Source organism: Berghia stephanieae, chromosome 10, assembly GCF_034508935.2.
Source record: "Berghia stephanieae isolate SIO BIC M18660-M18661 chromosome 10, UCSD_Bste_1.3, whole genome shotgun sequence".
Classification (NCBI taxonomy): Eukaryota; Metazoa; Mollusca; class Gastropoda; order Nudibranchia; family Aeolidiidae; genus Berghia; species Berghia stephanieae.
In genome coordinates this window covers 11,985,542-12,009,146 of record NC_088369.1, presented here as the reverse complement: position 1 = coordinate 12,009,146, position 23,605 = coordinate 11,985,542, and the positions used below count along the sequence as shown (strand labels likewise).

General features: G+C 38.1%; 1 protein-coding gene across 2 annotated transcripts in view; it reads right to left on the bottom strand.

The window, feature by feature from the left end:
- LOC144980512 (uncharacterized) overlaps positions 1-23,605 on the bottom strand; it is a 245,036-nt gene that overhangs the window by 166,872 nt on the left and 54,559 nt on the right. For both annotated transcript variants that reach the window (XM_078928149.1, XM_078928150.1), the window contains exons 6-7: positions 7,680-7,807; positions 1,995-2,063 (exon numbers count right to left, since the gene is read on the bottom strand). In XM_078928149.1, coding sequence (XP_078784275.1) covers positions 1,995-2,063; positions 7,680-7,807 — 197 coding nt within the window. The remainder of the gene's footprint in view (positions 1-1,994; positions 2,064-7,679; positions 7,808-23,605) is intronic.

Genomic DNA, 23,605 nt, shown 5'->3' with positions numbered 1-23,605 from the left:
TGATGATGATGTTGATATTGATGATAATAATAATTATGATGCTGATGATGATGATGATGTTAATGATGATGATGATGATGTCATCATCATCATCATCATCATCATCATCACCTCCACCGTCATCATCAGCATCATCATCATCATCATCATCACCTCCACCGTCATCATCATCATCATCACCACCACCACCAGCACCACCGTCATCATCGTCATCATCACCATCATCATCTTCACCACCACCACACCCCCCCTCTCTCTCTCTCTCACTCTCTCTCTCTCACACACACACTCTCTCTCTCTCTCTCTCTCACACACACACACCTTTTTTGTTTGTTTGTTTTTTGTTTGTTGCTTTAGGTCTCTTCCAACACAATTGAGGTTATATGAGAGACCGCTGAAACAAAAAAAACAAGCAATCTAACAAAAATAGTACAAATGTCAATCAAAATCATAACCTAAAGATATCATAAGCTAAATTATAAATAACCCAGAACAAACAGGCAGAGGATTTACAGGAAAAAAAATATCCCCTGTCAAAAATACAATCACAAACCAAAGAAGCAGGATAGGCTAGTAAGGAAAAGAAGAAACGACATCACTATCGGATCGTACACCCATGCGAACATCATAGGTATATGATTCAAGGTGATGCTCCCATCCAACCACCCGCCACACACACCTTCTACCTCCTCTCTGTATCAACGTTTACATTGTCATGATATTGTTTACTGTTTAGAGATAGTTCTATTTGTCACTTTATTTCTGTAATTGATCTGTGTCTGTACTGTATTGTCTAACTCTTTGTGTTTTAATTTCTTTCCAGATCATGTCGATTTAAATGTTGAATAAAGCCTATACTTTGCATGGCAATCATTCGAATTACTTTCTAGCTTCACAACATACATTTTTATTGTTTAACCAATTTTCTTATTTTCAGTGGTTGACAGGACATGGCAGAACTGCAGCTAACATGCATTGATGGAATCTGAGAGAATCAGATGCATGCCGTCATTGCCAAGGAGGCCCTGAGACAATGGACCACATCGTCATCCACTGCCCAGTGACAAGCCTATCAGGAGGCTACGAGACAGCCTATAAGGCAGGAAAAGAATTTGAAGAATGGATTAAAAGATTCAAAATAGAGGTGTAGCCATTCGATACTACTAGTGGTTCAAACAGACAAGTAAAAAGGCCCATGGGCCCATTCTGTAATAAATTATACAACAAAGCCAGACGTCTCATTGGCCCCTTGTCTTTAATAGAAGCTTATAGAAAATGTCAAAATAAATTAATAGATAAATAAATAAACGAACTAAAATATAAATGAACAAAAACAAAAAACAAACAACCCACCCCCCAAAAAAAAAATAAAAAATTCCAATAACAAAACAAACAAAAAAAAAAAAAAAAAAAAAAAACTACAAAAACACAACAAACCAACAACTACAACCCCCCCCTCCCCCGCTCCCGCCCCCCACCCTCCACCAATATGGCGAGATACCCACTAATCAAGCTCAAAACGCCTCATAAGGAATTCCTTCCAAGCATCAACGCGTAACACTTAACAGGCTATATTACAATTCCCTCCCCGCCTCCCCCCCCCCAAAAAAAAAAAAACAAAAAAACAAAAAAACAAAAAAAAAACCATGTACTCATTTAATTTAACACCCAAGTGCGGTGAGAGGATGTGAGTAAAGAACCTTTTCTAAGGACTCCACTATGCGCCGCTCAGAGCCGGGGGTGGGTGGGGGGGGGGGGGGGTCGGACAGTGAACCTTCCTGTCCACTTGGACAGTGAACATTCCTGTCCGAATGCGAGTTCTTTCGTTTGGTGATCGTCGTCTTCTTTTTGACGTAACATTTTGGTCAGTGACAGGCCTTCAGTTTATGAAGGCCACGGCTTGCACGAGTGTGTTAGTTTACCAAAACATTACTTTTACCAACTGAAGTAAGTATTTAGAAAGAACGCTTTCAATCAAATTATGATCCACTCACCTTGGTCGTTAGATCTGTGGTGACATCTTTCTCCCTCTTGATCAACCCGTTGGCCTCTTGAATTCGACTCTAGGAGTGAGAAACAATCAAACATAACATCATCATGAAACAAATTATAAGACCCAACCTTCACCTTCCCGACAGATAGAACGAAGATGATGTCACTCATGTCTGTGTTATTGATTTTTGCCATCCATGTTTATGAGTAATTCTCACTAAAGTGTATTAACCAGACTATGAACCTTCATGGATACACACAGTTTTTATGTGTTGGTCCGTTATACTTCCGGATGGCAATGTTGTGAACTTCTTAGCCAAGTGCATACTATCTATAGTCTGACACAAGAACCCTCTAGGACTGGCAGTTGGACGTCACTTTTTTAGGTTTGTGTAACGTCTAGTGAGTTGTCGTTAGTAGAGCTCATGGAAACAAGTTATTTCATTGGTTGAACTATTGAATACAACTCACGATTTGTTTTCTTTTGTGGCAAAAGACTGGCATTTTGACGTCATTGTTTGGTCAGTATCAGGCTATAACTTTACAATGACGACGGACCAATACAGTTTAATGAGAATTACTCATAAAAATGGGTGGCAAAAACCAATAACAAAGACCCAAGTGACATTAACTTCGTTCTTTCTATATATTATACGAAGGGAATCTTCTGGAGTGGCAATAGGGTTTTAATCGATAGTATGCGCTTGGCTAAAAAGCTCACAACATTGCCATCCGGAATCATAACGGACCAACACACAAAACTTTGTGTAACCTTGATCGTTTATAGTCAGGTTAATACAGTTAAGTGAGAATTACTCATAAACGCGGATTGCAGCAAAAAAAAAAAAAAAAAAAAATAAAAAAAAATAAAAAAAAAAAAACACAAAAAAACAAAACAAAACAAAACAAAACAAAACAAAACAACCCCCCCCCCAAAAAAAAACAAAAAAAAAAAACAAACCCCAAAGAAATGTACCTGAGTGACGTCAACTTCGAACTATCTATAGGATTTTAATAGCAAACTATGAGTATCGAGTATCGAGTCGGTAAACTTCTTGCTCAATGTTTATATGTAATGTAGTAGCTTAAATTTGGCTCAGGTTTTCGCATCTTTCCATCTTCAGCTGGGTGATTATTTCTCACTAAATTATCTCATAAAAGACTTTGAAGTTTATACATATTTTGGTGTATATTTTGTTCAATTTATATGGCGGGTGAAAATAGTATGTTTTTTACTCAAACACATACCATCAATACTCAAATATGCTATGTTTCCCGACTTGACACTGAAAGATATTCGTATCTTAGTAAACTAGATGAAAACAAATTGGATTCAATAGTCTGATGTCACGTCGCCCAGCAACAGCGAGCAGCGTGGTTCTAAACAAAGAAAATCGGTACTTTTTATTCTTCATACTGGCTAGAACTTTTCATATGGCATGTGAAAAGAATGTATAAAAGTAAAAAAAAAAAGATCATATTTATGTTTTTCTCCTCTGGATACTTTGTTATGCTCGTCGTAGAATTATTTCAAAAGGGCGTCCATAATTGTTCCGATAGTTTAGAGCCAGTTACTACGTTACCATGCGTCATTACGAGGGAAGTGACGTGATGACTATTGAAGCGTATTGTCAAACATCATGAAAAAAGGCACACAATCTATAGAGAGACCTTTGGAGGACCTTCGCGACGAGATTAAAAGGAACGTCGAAACTTCAATGTCGGATGGCAGCAGCCTCTGATGTTTCTCAAACTACTATCATGAGCATACAAGAAATGAATTGAGTAGAAAAGTGTCAGAAGACAATAGAGAATAAATTTTTTCGCGGCGGTGGTGGGGTTTGAACCTGCGACCTTATTGGTACGACAACTCCGCCTGGCAGGTGACAGCGTGGCTCTACCGTGTGAGCTATCCACGAACACAAAAATATTCGTATCAAACCCAAGTCATTTCTAGATCCCTCTCTCACCCACTTCTGAGACCGCCGATTCGTTCGCCCACCACCATCGCGAAGTAATTTTGACCAGCAGTTAAGCTTAATAGCCAATATTCTCAACACAAACATATAACATAGAAACGAGTGAGACATTGAGTATGCTCCGGTGTATGGGGTGAATTTTTAATTCAGAAAAGTGAGTGGAGCAGGCACTTATGTTGGTAACAACAAGATATGAAGTGAATAGAAAAGTGCCAGAAGACAATAGAGAATAAAAATTTTTCGCGGCGGTGGTGGGGTTTGAACCTGCGACCTTATTGGTACGACAACTCCGCCTGGCAGGTGAAAGCGTGGCTCTACCGTGTGAGCTATCCACGAACACAGCATAGTAGTGTGGCGCCCGGGATAGCGGCTGCTATTCGGGCACCGGGTTGGATCATTAGTCACACACCGGGACGAGCAGCTCATGTGGCTCGTTGGCTTGATACCCGGGATGGTCTGGTGACGGTCAACCAGGATTTACACCTTTGCCCTCCGTGTGCCTCAAGCACCCTCACCAGCGTCAAGGTAGAAGATGCACGAGGGGGGGGGGGGGGGGGGGGGTCGGATGGCATCATCGAAAGCAGAAGGCTTTAAATAAAAAATATATATGAAATACAATAAGATTCCCTTTATCCATTCCACATGGGAAATGTGTCTCTAGGGTATATTCCAATGGAAGACTGGAATAACCCAGGCGTCAGCCGCATTGCAGCGCCGCAAATTGAGCGAGACGAGGTGACTTGCTCAAGGCCACATAGCGTACCGGCGGGTGATCGAACTCGGTACCTTTCGGGTACGAAGCAAAGACCGTACCGCTGAGCCACTGGCAGGTCAAGTCGAGCCAATCAGTTTCTTAAAAGAAGTGTCTGATTTGACAGTTGTGACGAGTTCGGAATGTTCTTCAAATGAAATAATTTAAAGGCTGTTTGTTTAGGACGGCAAACAACGAGTACTTGTTTGCGTTTCTTGTTGTTGTTGTTGTTATTGTGTGCAAGCGCGCGGTTTGTGCGTGTGTGTTTGTGTGTGTGTTTGTGCGTATGTGTGTGTTTGTGCGTATGTGTGTGTCTGTGTGTACTTATGTGCGTTTGTGTGTATGTGCGTTTGTGTGTATTTGTGTTTGTGTGTATACATGTATTTGTTTGTGCGTGTATTTGTGCGTATGTGTGTGGTGTGTGTGTGTGTGTGGTTGTGCCTAAGTGCGTGGTTGTATGTTTTTTGTGTGTGCGTGTGTATGCGTGTATGTTTAATGTGTGTGTGTGTATGTGTATGTGTATGTGTGTGTGTGTGTGTGACATCTTTCCATTCCTTGATTAAGCCATGGACTTCGATAATCGGACTCCAATCAATGAGTAGAGTAAATGAGGGAGAAAATAATGATATATAATTTAAGATCAGGCTACCGTTACTCGTTGTTTAGTGTGCGTGTGTGTGTGTGTGTGTGTGTGTGTGTGTGTATCAATGTCTGTGTGTGTATGCGTGTGTTTATGTGATTACCGAAAGGTACCAATTTGATGGTTTGAGCGTTACTAAGCATTAACCAACCAGAATATTTCCTGCCGCTTAGCCCATTCAACAGTCGTGACGTCACTTCCGTGGCAAAGATGCATCGTAACTTAGTAACTGGTTCTAAACTAATGGTACAACGGCGGATGCCCTTATAAAATACTTCTCCCACGAGCATAAAAGTGTATCCAGAGGAGAAAAAACATAAATCTGATCATGTTTTTGACTTTTATACATTCTAATCACACGACATATGAAAAAGTTCTAGCCAGCATTAAGAATAAAAAGTACCGATTTTCTTTGTTTAGAACCAATGCTGCTCGTTGCTGGACGGACTTGACATCAGACTATTGAATCCAATTGATTCTTCCACATAATGACCATGTGACCTCTTGTTGCTATGCTCGACAAGCTATTAACATGGATGCCTTTTTGGATGAGTCTCGGGTTATTCAATAAAATTATAGTACACACCGTTTGTTCAAGGTGGCGAACAGTTCAGGTGAGTTTCGTTCAGAGATTTTTTCGTTTGACGCTTGTTATTATATTTTGAAGTTATGTTTTTTTTTTAACAAGATAGAATCAATTTGTTCCGTTGGTGTTTTAGTCCTAAATAGATTTTGATAATGAATTTCAAAATGGGATCGGCGCCAAGTCGGCAGATATGCGTTGACGTTTTAGTATTTGTATCTCATTGCAATACCACTCCGTGTTGGTTGAATAATATTTTCTTTCGTGACCAATGGGCACATGTCATCGAACAAAGTTTTCAATGAATTATATTATAAGTATTTACCATTTCATGAACATTATCAAAACTATAAACAGAGGTGACTGAATCCAAAGACGCGATGGTTTCTTGAAATGTTTCTATGTTCAGTGATTTTGTTTTACGGTATGTGATCGTTGTCTTGACGGTTGTTTTGCATTCAATTGTTAGATTAATTAACAGTAATCGGGTTATGATCTGGAATTGCCCGATCCCAAAACGCCAACGTTGTCAATTATCTTGTTACCAATACATAACACAACACACGTCAAGGTGTGTAATCGGATAGCTCATTTAGCTGATAATATATCGATATCCTGACATTAACTCTCTCCTCACCAGCCATTTTCAAGATTTTTCCCAAACATTTTGCATCCGACTAACACAAAAATAGATATTATGCCATCACTCAAACACAACAGCAGTAAATTATTTATTGCGATCCACACTTTCCTTATCAAAACAGTCTCTAAAATACACTGTGTACATTTTCTTCAAATTTTGTGATGTTACAAAAGATATCTGATTGAGAAATATGTTGTCTGTATCGTAAAAAATGTGACGATTTTCATATAGTTGGTAAGGAGAGGGTTAACCAGTTCACAGTCGTAGTCTGGAAAACTTGGCCAGAAAACTCGTGTTTCAAATATCGATCAATTAAAATGATCCCAATTTTGGCAAAAACTCTCAAACCTACTGTGGGATTAAGAAGGGTTTTGAGCCCGAAACATTCTTTTTTCAAACAAAAATACGCCGAACTCGGGGGGGCCTTTTTTTTTTTCATTCCCCCCCCCCCACCCCCCCGTAGTTTTGGAGCCCTGCCAGACAAATTTTTTTCAGCTTGAGATATAAATATAGTTTACAAATGGGAATATTAATCAGTTGTTCATTTTGGTATTGATGCTATGCATTTAACTCTTTCCTTACCAATCAATTTCAGTATTTTCCTCAAAAATGGCAGGCTTAACCAGCAGAAAAAATGATTTTTTAAACTTAAAGAAGCTCTCTACAAAACAACTTTATGTTCTTATTAATTAAACAAAGATCATTTTTCAAAGTTTGTGATGTACAAAATTAATCTGAATAAGATAAAATGTATATTGTGTCGTATCAAATGTGATGCTTTTGCTGCAGGTGGTAAAGAGAGGGTTAAGTAAAATACACCCTTGAACGTTTATAATTTATTGTGACCTTGTCATGAAAATGGGTGTCTAAAAACAGTAACAATGAGCTGAGTGACGTCAAATTTTAGACAGCCATTTTGGTCATTGGTTCCCACTGAATTATATCAATCCGACTATAAACGTTTACGGCTACACACAGTTTTGTGTGTTGGTACATTATATCCGGCTGGCGGATGTTGTGGGTATTTTATGTAAACGCACGAATAACATCAATAGACTGATGACACCAGTATTTAAATTATGTCTGCATACCTCCAAATCTTTGACCTTTTGCAGCAACTGATTGATCTGCAGTGTTTGTTTTTTGAAGTCTTGTAGCTGTTCTGTCGTCATGCCTGCCGGCGGTCCTCCCTTCATGGCGGTAAAGGTGGGAGCCACAGCTGGAAAATGGAGGAAAATAATAATAAAAAATACAGGACAGATATAACATATTATGAGTGTGTGTTGGTGAAAGTTTGTATGTGTGAGTGTGTGAGTGTGTTGTGGCATTGAGATATATATTATGGTCTTGTAGCTGTTCTGTCGTCATGCCGGCTGGTGGACCTCCTGAAGGTGGTAATCGAGGGAGCAAAGGTCAGAAAATGATTGATGCTTTGCGCTAGGCCAAAAAGCTCGCAACATTCGCCAGCCGGAACAAACCTATCAACACACAAAACTATGTGTAACCTTGAACGTTTATAGTCTGATTAATAACGTTTATTGAGAACTACTCATAACTACTCATAACAATGGTTGGCTAAAAACGATAACAAAACCCCGACTGACGTCAAATTCGTTCCGTCTATATTTTAGACCTGAGGTCCTAACTGCAGTACAACCTTTGCGAAATTCGAGACCGAATATTGAAAAAAAAAACGCGTTGAAAGAAATTTTAATAACACTTCTCGAGTAAAAAAAAACGATTATTAAAAATTATTTTTTAAACATCAAAGTTGTAAATTACTTATTAAATAATTTCATGGAATCTTTTTTGTTTTTTTTTTTTGTTTTTGTTTGTTTGTTGCTTTAGGTCTCTTCCAACACAATTGAGGTTATATGAGAGACCGCTGAAACAAAAAAACAAGCAATCTAACACTAACAAAAAATAGTACAAATGTAAATCAAAATCATAACATAAAGATATCATAAGCTAAATTATAAATAACCAAGAACAAACAGGCAGAAGATTTACAGAAAAAAAATATCCCCTGTCAAAAATACAATCACAAACCAAAGAAGCAGGATAGGTTAGTAAAGAGAAGAAGAAACGACATCACTATCGGATCGTACACCCATGCGAATCATAGGTATACGATTCAAGGGTGATGCTCCCATCCAACCACCCGCATGGAATCTTCAAACAAGAAAATAAATAAACATAAAGGCAAGACACTGGGATATTATAATACTTGGGTAAAGAGTTAAATAGGTCATGCTCATATCAACAGACAACACGACACCTCCCATTTCAAATTCACCCAAAGTATTCCTCGATTACTTCCCTTTCTTTGTCGTCCGATTAGAAAAAAAAAACAATAACAGTCCCGGCTTGTTGCCAGGTTCCTTTACGAAAGTTGTATTGTCAATCTTCGTAAAACACAGCTAAAAAAAATACAAAAAAAAAAAACAAACCAAAAAACAAAAACAAACCAATAACAAACAATCCCCCCCCCCCAAAAAAAAAACAAACAAAAAAAAAAAAAAAAAAAAAACAAAAAAAAAAAACAAACGCAACAAAACAACAAATATACCCCTGTCTAAGCCAGTAAGGGGAATGCTAAAGTAATTAATTAACGAGGAAACGGGACCCTAAAACATACACAGTTCATCAAACACACGACGTAGAGCCGAGAGGTTAAAACTCTGTATGTCGGACAGCGATCTAGGCCAATGACCGGATAAACTGACCAGTTGTTTTTTGTTTCAACAAAATGCTAACACACCCCAGGTTTGAATAAACTCATCTTAATATAGATAGAACGAAGTTGACGTCACTCTGGTCTTTTTCATTGTTTTTTTTTGCCATCCTCGTTTATGAGCAATTCTCACTAAACTGTATTAACCGGACTATAAACGTTCAAAGTTACTCATACTTTTGTGTGTTGGTCCGCTATACCTCCGGCTGGCAATGTCGTGAGTTTCTAAGTCAAGCGCACAACATCTGTAGATGGCAAAAAAACAACAACAAAAAACAAAAAAAAAAAAACCCCAAAAAACAAAACAAAACAAAATAAACACCCACAACCCCCCCCCCCCCCTTTAAAAAATAAATAATAAACAACAACAAAAAACAAAACAAAAAAAAAACAAAAACAAAAACAACCAAACAAAAAAAACAAAGACCTGGATGACGTCAACTTCGTTCTATTTAATTTTGTTTCAAGTGTAAATTCTAATACAATTATAACAAATTACCATCTTCGATTTCGTCCCCTCCCCCCTCCTAACTCAATAGAAGGAACTAAGTTGACGTCACTCAGCTCTTTGTTTTCTTTTAAAATGTTTTTAGACCGCAAATGTTAGCGATTAGCTCTCAATAAATATATCAATCAGACTATAGATAGTAAGTGCTTGGCTAAGAACCTCACAACATTGCCATCCGGAAGTATAACGGACCAACACACAAAACGATGTGTAACCATGAACTTTTATAGTCTGGTTAATACAGTTAAGTGAGAATTACTCATAAACGTGGATGGCAAAAAAAAAAAAAAAATAACAGAGATCCGAGTGACGTCAACTTCGTTCTATCTATAAACGTTATAGATAATCTGGTTGGCGGATGTTGTGAATATTTTACATCAACGATTAGCATCAATATATAGCAAGACATACAGACACAAATGACAACAAAGAAACAATATGAAGAAGAAAAAAAAAGAGTCGATCCACATCCCATACTTGAGCTTGTATATAGCGCAATATCCAATAAACGTGCTCAAAGCGCTTTACAAGGGCTCCCTGGCCAGCAGCAACACTTAACGTAAAGGACGGGACAGACATGACGCCTGTTAGGCTATATTAATTACACTTTTTTTTCGGACAGACACAACAGTGTTAACGGCCAGCCACTCATTTTTACACCAGAGTACGGTGAGAGAATGTGAGTAAAGAGCCTTCTCCAAGAACTTAACGATGCGCCGAGCGAGGCTGGAACCCAGGACCTTCCGATCCGAAAGCGAGTATCATACCACTAGACCGCATAGAGACACATCCCTTATGGCAAACAACCGACAGCCATTTGACCCGTCCAACAAGAAGCCTTACCACTGCACATCCTATGTATAGATAGTATGCAGATAACGTCACTCAGACCTTTGTTATTGTTTTTTGCCATCCACGTTTGTGAGTTGTTCTCACTAAACTGTTTTAAACCAGACTATAAAAGTTCATGGTTACACAGAGTTTGTGTGTTGGTCCGTTATACTTCCGGATGGCAATGTTGTGAACTCCTTGGCCAAGCGCATTCTATCTATAGCCATAATGACAGGTTTGCCAGGTGGTCAGAGTTTCACATGGCTAAAATTCGACTTCAAAAGTAGCCAAATAAAACCCCATGAGGCCAAACACGACAAAACACTCAGATTCCCTTAAAACGGAATTGGTTTTGGGAAAAAAATGGACAAGGGGAAGAAATGTTTATAAAATTAATAAATTTCAAAATGTGAAAATTCATCATAGAAACACGATACATAGTGTTGCCAAATTGCCCACATAGAAGGAACAAAATTGACGTCACTCAGCTCTTCGTTATTGTATGAAACCAGCCATTTTATGAGTAGTTCTTACTAGATTGTATTAATATGACTTAAAAAAACGTTTAAGGTTACACACAGTTGTGTGTGTTGGCACCTTATATTCGGCTGGAGGATGCTATGAGTTTAAAAATAAAAAACTAAACGCAAAGCATTAAGTGGCCCATTTACGTGGCCATCTGGCAACCATGTTTAATGAGAAGTTTCTCGTAGGAGTCCCACGTCTTTTTCTATCCTTTTTTTTTTTTTTTTTGATTTGTGATCCTACGCCTCAAAACGGTATTAAGTAGGGATGATTAAGATGCTGAAAATTGAATTTAGAACCAGAAATAGCAGACTTGGGATGTGTTTACATGTTTTATTGAGGAGAATGGATTTGATATTTCAGGGTACCAATACCAATAATTCACGTTTTTCACCAGTTTAGTATCAATTTTGGCTTTCTAGCATTCGGTTCATTCCGACATAATACCGTTTTGAGACAATGGGTCATATTTTTTTATTTTTTTATTTTTTTTTTTATCTCAATGTTGCTAACCAGTGGTTTTGGTATTGATTTTGTTTTAAGCTGGCCTAACCCCCCCCCCCCCCCCAAGCCCACCCCTTTACCCCCCCCCCCCCTTTCCAACCCCCCCCCCCCCCCCCCCCACTCCCATGGACCGGTAATCTTGTTTCATGAATAATAACTCAGCTCATTTTACTTTCCGTTTAACGCTCATCTTACCGTAGAATCACTTCAACTGACTCCCCTCCCCCCCCCCCCCTCCCTCCATCCCTTCCTTCCCGTCCCCTTTTCCCTCTTTTGTCTCCCCCCCCTTACCCTCACTGCTTTATTTTATTCGTTCTTCTTCTATTTTTCCTTCTCATTAGTTGGTGAAGAAGAAAAAAAACAACAACCCAGAAACGAAGCCCTTTGTTGCCCCCACCCCCCACCCCTCCCCCTTTTTCTAAAAAAAAAAAAATATTTATTTGATTTTTTTGGAAGCAAGTTGAATGTCCTCCGTCTTTATTTTCATTTTAACTCAAAGCTTAACAGGATTAAACATAAAACAAGGTTTCTCATTTCTCACATCTCTCTCCTTCATTCCTCTCTCTCTCAGTCTCTCTCTCTCTCCATCTCTCTATCCATCAATCCATCAATCCATCCATCCATCAATCAATCAATCATTCCATAAATCAATCCATCCATCCATCTATCTATCCATCAATCCATCCATCCATCCATCCATCCGTCCATCCATCCATCCATCCACCTATCCATCAATCCATCTACCTATCCATCAATCTATCTACCTATCCATCAATCGATCTATCTATCTATCTATCTATCTATCTCCCAACCTCTCTCTCTCTATCTCTCTCTCTCTCTCTCTCTCTCTCAGAATGAAGGCTACATTTCAACGAAGCCATAATCTGCTGTAGTTTCTATAAGGACAGAATTCCAACCATCATTAAACATCATGGCTGTCTCAAACACGACATGTTGCATTACACCAAGCCGTTGTTTCTACCCTGTCATCTCAATATTTTTTTCAATTTATCTTCATGGGAAATGGAAATCTCTCTCTCTCTCTCTCTCTCTCTCTCTCTCTCTCTCTCTCTCTCTCTCTCTCTCTCTCTCTCTCTCTCTCTCTCTCTGTCCGTCTCTGTGTTCTGTATATATATATATATATATATATATATATATATATATATATATATATATATATATATATATATATATATATATATAATGTAAATTTTCACTCACATTTTTTTGCCGAGACGACTCGTTTCTGTGTTTTTTACACTTCTTCAGTCGGCGTAATCCATTGTAATGTCCGAAGAAAACTCCAAACTAAAGTTATTTCGCTGTGTAGTGGTGATTAGTTTTGATGTGTTTTGTGATGTGCTCTCATGTTTATATTATGTGTGTGTGTGTGTGTGTGTGTGTGTATGTGTGTGTGCGTATATATATATATATATATATATATATATATATAATCTTCCTCCGTCCCCTTCTCTTTCTCTCTAATGTGTCTGGTAACCTCAAAACGGTATTATATCAGGATGAACCAGATGCCAAAAATGTAACTCAAAACTAAAATAACAAGAAATGTAACAATAGGCGACTCTTGTTCTCTTACTTTTTTGGAATCCGGACGTGTTCACAACCGTTCACGAGCTTGCGAGTACGCGTTGGGAACAAAGTTCGAATTCCAAAACGCAAGAGTGTAAGAAATATTTTATTCTACCCCTCAATCAATTCCGATTTCGTCATCTCTGAGTAAAAGACATTTTCAAAAATATTTAAATGATACTTATTTTTCGTAAACAGGTGCATGCGTAAGCTACTCAAATAAAATGGATGGATAGAATAAAAAATGAAGAAGTATGGAAAAGAACACAGCAGAAACCAGTGGGAGAGGATAAAGGAAGAAGACGATGGAGGTGGATTGGACACACGCTTAGAAAGAATGACTCAACTATAACAAAGAAATGCGGGTGGTTGGATGGGAGCATCACCCTTGAATCATATACCTATGATGTTCACATGGGTGTACGATCCGATAGTGATGTCGTTTCTTCTTCTCTTTCCTAGCCTATCCTGCTTCTTTGGTTTGTGATTGTATTTTTGACAGGGGATATTTTTTTTTCTGTAAATCTTCTGCCTGTTTGTTCTTGGTTATTTATAATTTAGCTTATGATATCTTTAGGCTATGATTTTGATTTACATTTGTACTATTTTTGTTGGATTGCTTGTTTTTTTGTTTCAGCGGTCTCTCATATAACCTCAATTGTGTTGGAAGAGACCTAAAGCAACAAAAAAAAAAAAAAAAAAAAAAAAAAAAAAGAAAGTATTGGACTGGAACCCTCAGGGCAGAAGATCAATGGGAAGGCCACGAGGAACATGGAGAAGAATTAAAGAAGCTGATATACAGAGAAGTGGTAAGACCTGGAATGAGATAAAAAAGTTGGCTCAGGATAGAGAAGGATGGAAACTGTTTGTCTGTGGCCTATACCCTGACCCAGGGTGAAAAAGGCAATGATGATGATTATTTTTTCAAAATTCTAATTTTAGTTAAATTTAACGTTGGATAACCTGACGTCACGAATTATTCTTGTAAACACGAGGGATGGAATAATATACGATTCTTACACTCTTGCTTTTTGGAATACGCTTCAACAGTCGTAACGTCACTTCCCTCGTAATGACGCATGCGGATAAATGGCGGACGCCCTTATGAAATATTTCTCCGACGAGCTTAAAAGCGTATCCATAGGAAAAAAAAACCCACATAAATCTGATCACGTTTTGACTTTTTACACATTCTGATCACAAAACACATGAAAAGTTCTAGCCAGCATGAAGAATAAAAAGTAATGATTTTCTTTGTTTAGAACCACGATGGCCGCCGTTTCCGGGCGGCGTGACATCAGACTATTGAATCCAAGTCCGGACGTTTTTCCAACCACAGCACGAGCTTGTGAGTACGCGTTGGGAACAAAGTTCGAATTCCAAAAAGCAAGAGTAAGAAATCATTTATTCTACCCATCAATCGATTCCTATTTGGTCATCTTTGAATAAAAGACATCTTCAAAAACATTCAAATGATTCTTCCATTTAAAGAATTTGATTTTATTTCGTAAAATTTAACGATTTATAATCCGACGTCACAAATTATTATTGTAAACTTGATATCATTAAGCATTACTATTTGGGGGAGTGGTAGAATAAATACGTTTTCGTCATTTTCACAAACTATATCAATCGAAGTCTGCTGCGTTGGCGTGATAATAAATCAAGAGCCCAAAGAATAATATAATATCGCCTAAAAGGCGTCATCATGCCTGTCCTACATGTTAAGTGTTACTGCTGTTGGCTACCGACCCCTTGTAAAGCGCTTTGAATATATATGTATATGGATATTGCACGATATGTAAGCCAAGAGTGTGCAGCACGACCGTTACACAAGGGAAAAAAATCTCAATTTAATGAGTTTCCTCAAGCTATTCCATGCTTTGTGCGTCGTCTACGACGTCACGCCTTTATGTAATTTTGAACAAAAAGGAATAAGGAATGTAAGCATGCAATTATAATAGTGCATGCAAAAAAGTCATCAGCTGAACAATAAGCTGAACATTTACTATCCTATCGAGAAAGCACTGCCTCCTCTCACATACATTGGCGAATAGAAGGCCACTCCACCAGCGTTGCCAGATAGAATTATTTTTGAAGAAAAAAAATACCAATTGCTTGAACGAAAAAATGCCAAATTAAGTCATATAGACGTGTCAAATGTGGCAAATATAAATGTTGCTGCTCAAAGCTCGAATAAAAAAATAATATGAAATTAAATGTAAGATTCGATTGTATTACAAGAAAAATCTATTCTTGTAATAAAATCGAAGCTTACATTCAATTTCATATTTATTTTATAAATGTGGCAAAGTAGTAGTAGTAGTAGCGTATGGCTACACCTCCAAATGTATTTCGTCAACCCAGCTTCTAAAGTCTTCCTCCGCCCTAAGGATGGTTTCGTAGCCACCTTCTAGTTTAGTGACTGGACAGTGGAGGACGATGTGATCGCTGGTCTCTGGGGCTGCCTGACATTTCTGGCAGGTATCACTGTTTCCAAGTTTCCATCTGCACATATTTGATGCAGTTCTGCCATGTCCAGTTAAGAGCGGTTTGAGGAAATCCAGTATTTCTTGGCGTTATTGAATGCAGGCGCTCTTTTGGTTGGATCTTTTTAGACAAAATAAGCGCATTTGCAATCTCAAACTAAGAAGACAAAGTCAACAAGAAACTAAAAGATTGGTTTGTTCTTGTATGTGTCTTTATGCAAGCTATTAGGCATTTTATTTTAAAAGATCATTTATTGAAAATTTCCTATGCCTTAATTGCAATTTTTTCTTTGACACGTTTGGCATTTTTCTTTGCCACATTTAAAGAAATCTCCTCTTAAAAAATGCCGAAAAGCTTGCTTAACTTGAAGACACGTAAAAGAACAAATCAATCTTTTATTTTCTTGTTGACTTTGTCGTCTTAGTTTGAGATTGCAAATGCGCTTATTTTGTCTAAAGACTAAAGATTGCAAATTGTGATATTAAAATTAATAAAGAAAATTGAGTGAGATTTTTAAAATTTAAAACAATTCTTTAAAAAAATAATGAAATGCAAAAAAGGGCTGACATTCCACAGACAGTCGCCACTCCGATGATTAATAGTAAATAAACAGAATTGCTCACATAGAGTTAAAGTGACATTTAGCCAAAGGAAAAAAATATATTAGGCCAGAAAAAAAAACGGCTTGTTTTCAATAATTTTATAAATTTAGACTTGCAGTCCAGATACAGTCGGGCGGCCATCTTTGAAAGTTATGCTGTAGCTTTAGGTTTTCCTTCATGGCAACAGATATGTAGGGAGACCACCAACATCAATAGTAACTACCATGAACCAGGAACTCTCTACATATCAGAAATTTCTGGATTCAGATGAGGCTGAATTTATCCCTGAAAAGAAATACTGCAGTGCCCTCCTTACTAAAGTCACAACAAGATCTTGGCAGCCTCAAAACTCTGGCCCAGGACCATGACCAATGGAAACAATTAACAACATGGATGGAGAGAGCAGCTATACTTATCGACTATGACTGAATCACACAATTCTCAGCAAGCGTCATTTGGACTGCGAGGCTTACTACTACTACTACTACTGCTGCTGCTACTGCTGCTGCTGCTGCTGCTGCTACTGCTGTTGCTACTACTACTACTACTCCTACTCCTACTTTAGGTTTCTCAGATATTATCTGCACCACGCGAAAGTAGCCAAGTAAACAATTTTTAGTAGCCGAAATATTATTAGTATTAGTATAAAACTTTATGGTCACTAGAAAGCAGAACAATTTCGAGGAGTTTTGGTTATTATTCCTCCAGATATTCCGCTAAATCACAAAAAAAAAAGAAGATTATTCTCTACTTCCCTATGGAAAACGTCTTAACTGTCCAAAAATATTACACATTGAAATAGAGAATATATCTACGTCTCCCGGGCATTTATGTTTGATTTGAATCCATGTATTCTATGAATCCATTTAATATTTTATATATATATATATATATATATATATATATATATATATATATATATTGACTTGACTTGACTTAGATGCCTTTCGCGTCTCGACCGAAAGATCGGGTCGCCTTGGCTGTTTCCAGTATTTCCTGTGTGAGGTTTCTCCAATATTGCCGGTCCTCTGCTAGGGTTCTCAGATTTTCAAGGTCCCCTGCCGTTATGAGACTAATGCTTTGTCCGAGTGTTGTGAGGTTTTTGTTTAGGATCACAGGGAGTGTTGTGATCGGTCTTCCTCTGAAAAGGTTCCCGTGTTTTTGGAAGTATCCCGACATGGTTTGGTTAGCTGGTATGTTTTTGTCCCTGCGTAGTATGTGACCGAAAAGTTGCGATCGTCGTTGTAAAATGTCAAGGGGGATTGGTCTTTCTTTTGTGATCTTATAGAGTGATTCATTTGAGATCTTTTTTGGGTATTTGATGTCCAGTACCCTTCTTAGCTGTGTGCGATGGAAGGCATCCAGATGTTCTTCTTCGGACTTTGTCAACGCCCAAGTGCCGCAGTTATACAGAAGTAACGGTTTTACAAGAGCACGGTACAGTTTCAGTTTGGTTTTTCTCTTTATTTTGTCACCTCTAATCCATACATTGGTGAGTTTACTGAGTGCGGCGTTTGATAGCTGTTTTCTTCTTTGTACATCCTCGGTGTCTCCAATTAGTGAGCCGACTTTCTTTGTTCTTTTCCATTCCTCTTTGTTCCTCGATATTGTTGTAAATTCGGTTTTATTGGCATTGACTTGGAGGTTATATTTCATGAGGGTATTTTGTATGATGTCTATATTTGCTGGTGTTGATCCAATAAAATCGACATCATCTGCATAGGCGATTTCTCTAGGGATTTCAACATAAATGTGTACAGACAACGAAGACAGAAAGGTAAAACGGCAGTCAAAATAAACACGGCAAAAATAGTAAATGAGCGAGAATGTCGCATTCATTACCAATATGAACTTAACTCAAGTCTATGGAAAATAAAGCAAAACAGCAATCCAAACAATGAATGGAAAGAGACGCAAGCGGCAATGAAATATGCGGGGGAAGAAAGTGCAGGCTCTATTAATACAACTAAGAACAAACCAAATCGAACGCCTAACATCGCTATTAACGATCTATCGCGGCAACAAAAAGAACTTAGGATCAGGATACAAAACACGAAAGACTCGGAAGAAATATATATATATATATATATATATATATATATATATATATATATATATATATATATATTGTTAATTATAATTATTGTTAAATATACATCTCTGTATTCAATTTTGCAACTTATGACATTTGATGTGTAATCAAGGGCCAGTCCTGCGTGGGGCCTGTATATGGAAGTTCTCACCCCCCCCCCCAACCCCCTCTCCCCCAAATATTAAAAAAAAAAAATTAAAAAGGAAAAAAAATATTGTAAAAACCGATGTACCAATACCTAATGGCTTTAGACAGGCCTTTATTTTGCAATTATTGTGGCATTAATACGCCTACCTGGCAATCCTAATTCCTCACTCAATCAATTCTCTTTGTCCTCAGTCTCTCTCAAGGCCACGGCCTATTATCTCACTCACCCACCAGTCATCCGTTTATCCAAGACTTACGACATTATCACATCATTAAGTCGTCTTTCTTAATTACTAATTCCCTCACTCAATTTTTGTCTGTTAGCACTTTTAAAGTTACTAAGTTGACGCACTCAGTTCTTTGTCATTGTTTTTAGACAACCGTTTTTATGACTAGATAGTTCTCACCACAGACTAACCTTTCATTTATCTGTGGTTCTCACTAAATTCTATCTCTCAGACGGTCAAGGTTACAAATGAAGGCTGGTTTTTGAAAACTCCCTAAGTCAATTTTTCTACTTTTTGAGATTTTTCATCCATGAGATAAATAAATCATTGAATTGTAAATTCTATTTTAAGCATCACATTACACAAGAATTCCCTTAGATTCGTGTGAATTTGAAGTTTAAATATGATAAAATAATAGACTGAGTGAAATTTTAGGGGAAATAATCCTCAATATCTCAAAATGGGGAAAAACCGAGTTAGGGAACTTTGGAAAAAAAACAAAACACTTTTCAAATAATTGTGTGTGTTGGTTTGTTTGATTTGGTTGGTGAATGTTATGAGCATTTTACCTTAACGGATAGCATCGATTCATGGAACGAAGTTGATATCACTCAGTTCTTTGAAATTATTTTTATAGATAGAACGAAGTAGACGTCAATCAGGTCTTTGTTATCGTTTTTTGCCATCCATGTTTATGAGTAATTCTCACTAAACTGTATTAACCAGACTATAAACGTTCAAGGTTACACATAGTTGTGTGTTGGTCCGTTATATTTCCGGATGACAATGTTATGAGCTTCTTAGCCAAGCGCATAGTATCTATACAGCCTGTTAGTGATTAGTTCTCACTAAATCTTATCAATCAGACTATAAACGTTAAAGAATTCAGTTTTGTGTATTGGTATGTCTCATTTGGCTAGCGGACGTTGTGAGTATTTTGCCTAAAAGTACAGAATCAACACAATTAACGCTGTTATGAAAACAACAAGGACGTGATGGTTTCGACGAGTGAAAAAAAAAAGACCATACAAATCACAAAATACATAAAAAAACAAACGATGATGGAGGGTACCATTGAAGGAGGAAGAAGAAGAGGAAGACGAAGTTTGGACGGACAAAATCAAGAAATGGACAGGAATGAAGATGAAGGAACTCTTGGAGAAGGCCAACAATAGAGAAGAATGGCGGAAAGTGGTGAGAGCTGCATCCCGTGTATTCCCCCCCGACGATCATCAGATCATGGGATTAATGAATGAATGAATGAATGAATGAATGAATGAATGAATGAATGTACGTGAATAAAGGCTATAGATAGTTCGAAGATGACGTCACTCAGGTCTTTGTTATTGTTTTTCACCATCAGCGTTTATGAGTTATGCTCACTGAACTGTATTAACCTGACTATAAACGGTCATGGATACACAGTTTTGTGTGTCGGTCCGTTATACTTCCGGATGGCAATGTTATGTCGTGAACGGATTTCCCAATCTCGTTCACGATGTATAAAATAAAGGAAAAAGTTCAGAAAAAGTCTCCACCGACGTGGGCGTTTCTCCATATATGTAGAGGACATATGGGCGGTTAAAAATGCTCTAGAGCACCTCGGGAATCGTCCTGGTAAAGTCTAACTCTAAAACATACTAATTAAAGAATGGCGGATCGGATCTGTGGGAAGATTCAACGAAAGGCGAATAGTATAGACTAGAGTTAAGATTGTTGTCGAAGAGAAAAGAATGAAGGGTGTCGCGAGCTTTTATAGATAGTATGCAGATGACGTCACTCAGGTCTTTGTTATTGTTTTTTGCCATCCGCTTTTTTGAGTAATGCTCACTGAACTGTATTAACCCGACTATAAACGTTCATGGATACACACCGTTTTGTGTGTTGGTCCGTTATACTTCCGGATGGCAATGTTATGAGCTTCTTAGCCAAGCGCATACTATCTATAGATAGAATGCGCTTGGCCAAGGAGTTCACAACATTGCCATCCGGAAGTATAACGGACCAACACACAAACTCTGTGTAACCATGAACTTTTATAGTCTGGTTAATACAGTTTAGTGAGAACAACTCACAAACGCGGATGGCAAAAACCATAACAAAGGCCTGTGTGACGTCATCTGCATACTATCTATAGGATAGACACGATGACGTCACGTTTACGCGGGAGACAGTGAACAAACACAACATGAAGATTACTCACAACAGCTTGATCGAGACACGACAGTCATTCATAACAAAACACAACAACAGCAACATAAACCTATCACAATAATCAGTGACATAAAATCTTCTCCACAACGGAAAATATCAAGAAATGGACAGGAATGAAGATGAAGGAACTCTTGGAGAAGGCCAACAATAGAGAAGAATGGCGGAAAGTGGTGAGATCTGCATCCCGTGTACCCCTCCGACGATCATCAGATCATGGGATGAATGAATGGATGAATGTATGAAGGTTATATGTTTGAGAAACCACTTACCTGATCGGATTTCGGTCTAAGCAAAAGAAGACATGACAACTCATGATAATCTTATCTAATAATTATACTTAAAACAACCACAGTGATCAACGCATTGTTTCATGGTGAAATTAGAACTTCTTAAGTCTATAATATAAAGTACACGGGTGTCGATGTGACCTGGTCCATGCCAAAACGTTAATTCACTGATGGACGACAAAAAGTGTAGATGTTATGAGTTTATGTAAAATACTCACAACATCCGCTTGCCGGATATAACGTACCAACACACAAAAACTATGTGTAACCTTGAGCGTTAATAAATAGTCTGATTGATAGAATGGAGTGAGAACTGATCACTAAATTGATGGTACGCCCGTTACTAAGTCGTATTAACCAATCAGAGTATTTCCTGCCATTTCCCCCGTTTCGGTCACGTGACTAATTATTTCCTGTTTGAAAAGGCATGAGATGCCCTTAGTACATGTCAAACACATAAATAGGTCAAGCCCATTTAGTGAGCATTTCTCACAATATTTTGACACACTGATAAAGAAATTGCATCTCAAAACTTGACGACACGATCCAATTTTTTTTTCAATCTTCTGTGTTAAAATTGTGAGTGATGTTCAGAATAATATGTGGGCGGTTTACTCCAGGTGAAAGGCAAGCGGCTATGTGGTCGAGTGGTATGACACTCGCTTTCGGATCGGAAGGTACGGGTTCGAGCCTCACGCTCGGCGCTAGTTGAGTCCTTGGAATAGGCTCTTTACTCACTTTCTCTCACCATACTCAGGTGTAAAATGAGAACCTGGCCGTTAACAGCGTTGTCTTTGTACGAAAAATTGTATTATCGCCTAACAGGCGTCATGTCCCGTCCTACACGTTAAATGTTGCTGTTGACCAGGGACCCCTTGTAAAGCGCTTTGAGCACTTTTAGTGAATATTGCACAATATAAAGCTCAATTGAAATGAAAGGCAAGCACTAAAGGTGGCTATGGGCGGTTGATTTTTATTTAAAGATTTAAAGTAAGAAATAAAACAACTTAAAAATTTATTCGACACGTTTCAATAAAATATAGATAGAACGAAGATGACGTCACTCGGGTCTTTGTTATTGTTTTTTTTTGCCATCCACGTTTATGAATAATTCTCACTTAACTGTATTAACCAGACTATAAACGATCATGGTTACACACAGTTTTGTGTGTTGGCCAGTTATAGATAGTTCGCAGATGACGTCACTTAGGTCTTTGTTATTGTTTTTCACCATCAGCGTTTATGAGTTATGCTCACTGAACTGTATTAACCTGACTATAAACGGTCATGGATACACAGTTTTGTGTGTCGGTCCGTTATACTTCCGGATGGCAATGTTATGTCGTGAACGGATTTCCCAATCTCGTTCACGATGTATAAAATAAAGGAAAAAGTTCAGAAAAAGTCTCCACCGACGTGGCGTTCTCCATATATGTAGAGGACATATGGGCGGTTAAAAATGCTCTAGAGCACCTCGGGAATCGTCCTGGTAAAGTCTAACTCTAAAACATACTAATTAAAGAATGGCGGATCGGATCTGTGGGAAGATTCAACGAAAGGCGAATAGTATAGACTAGAGTTAAGATTGTTGTCGAAGAGAAAAGAATGAAGGGTGTCGCGAGCTTTTATAGATAGTATGCAGATGACGTCACTCAGGTCTTTGTTATTGTTTTTTGCCATCCGCTTTTTTGAGTAATGCTCACTGAACTGTATTAACCCGACTATAAACGTTCATGGATACACACCGTTTTGTGTGTTGGTCCGTTATACTTCCGGATGGCAATGTTATGAGCTTCTTAGCCAAGCGCATACTATCTATAGATAGAATGCGCTTGGCCAAGGAGTTCACAACATTGCCATCCGGAAGTATAACGGACCAACACACAAACTCTGTGTAACCATGAACTTTTATAGTCTGGTTAATACAGTTTAGTGAGAACAACTCACAAACGCGGATGGCAAAAACCATAACAAAGGCCTGTGTGACGTCATCTGCATACTATCTATAGGATAGACACGATGACGTCACGTTTACGCGGGAGACAGTGAACAAACACAACATGAAGATTACTCACAACAGCTTGATCGAGACACGACAGTCATTCATAACAAAACACAACAACAGCAACATAAACCTATCACAATAATCAGTGACATAAAATCTTCTCCACAACGGAAAATATCAAGAAATGGACAGGAATGAAGATGAAGGAACTCTTGGAGAAGGCCAACAATAGAGAAGAATGGCGGAAAGTGGTGAGATCTG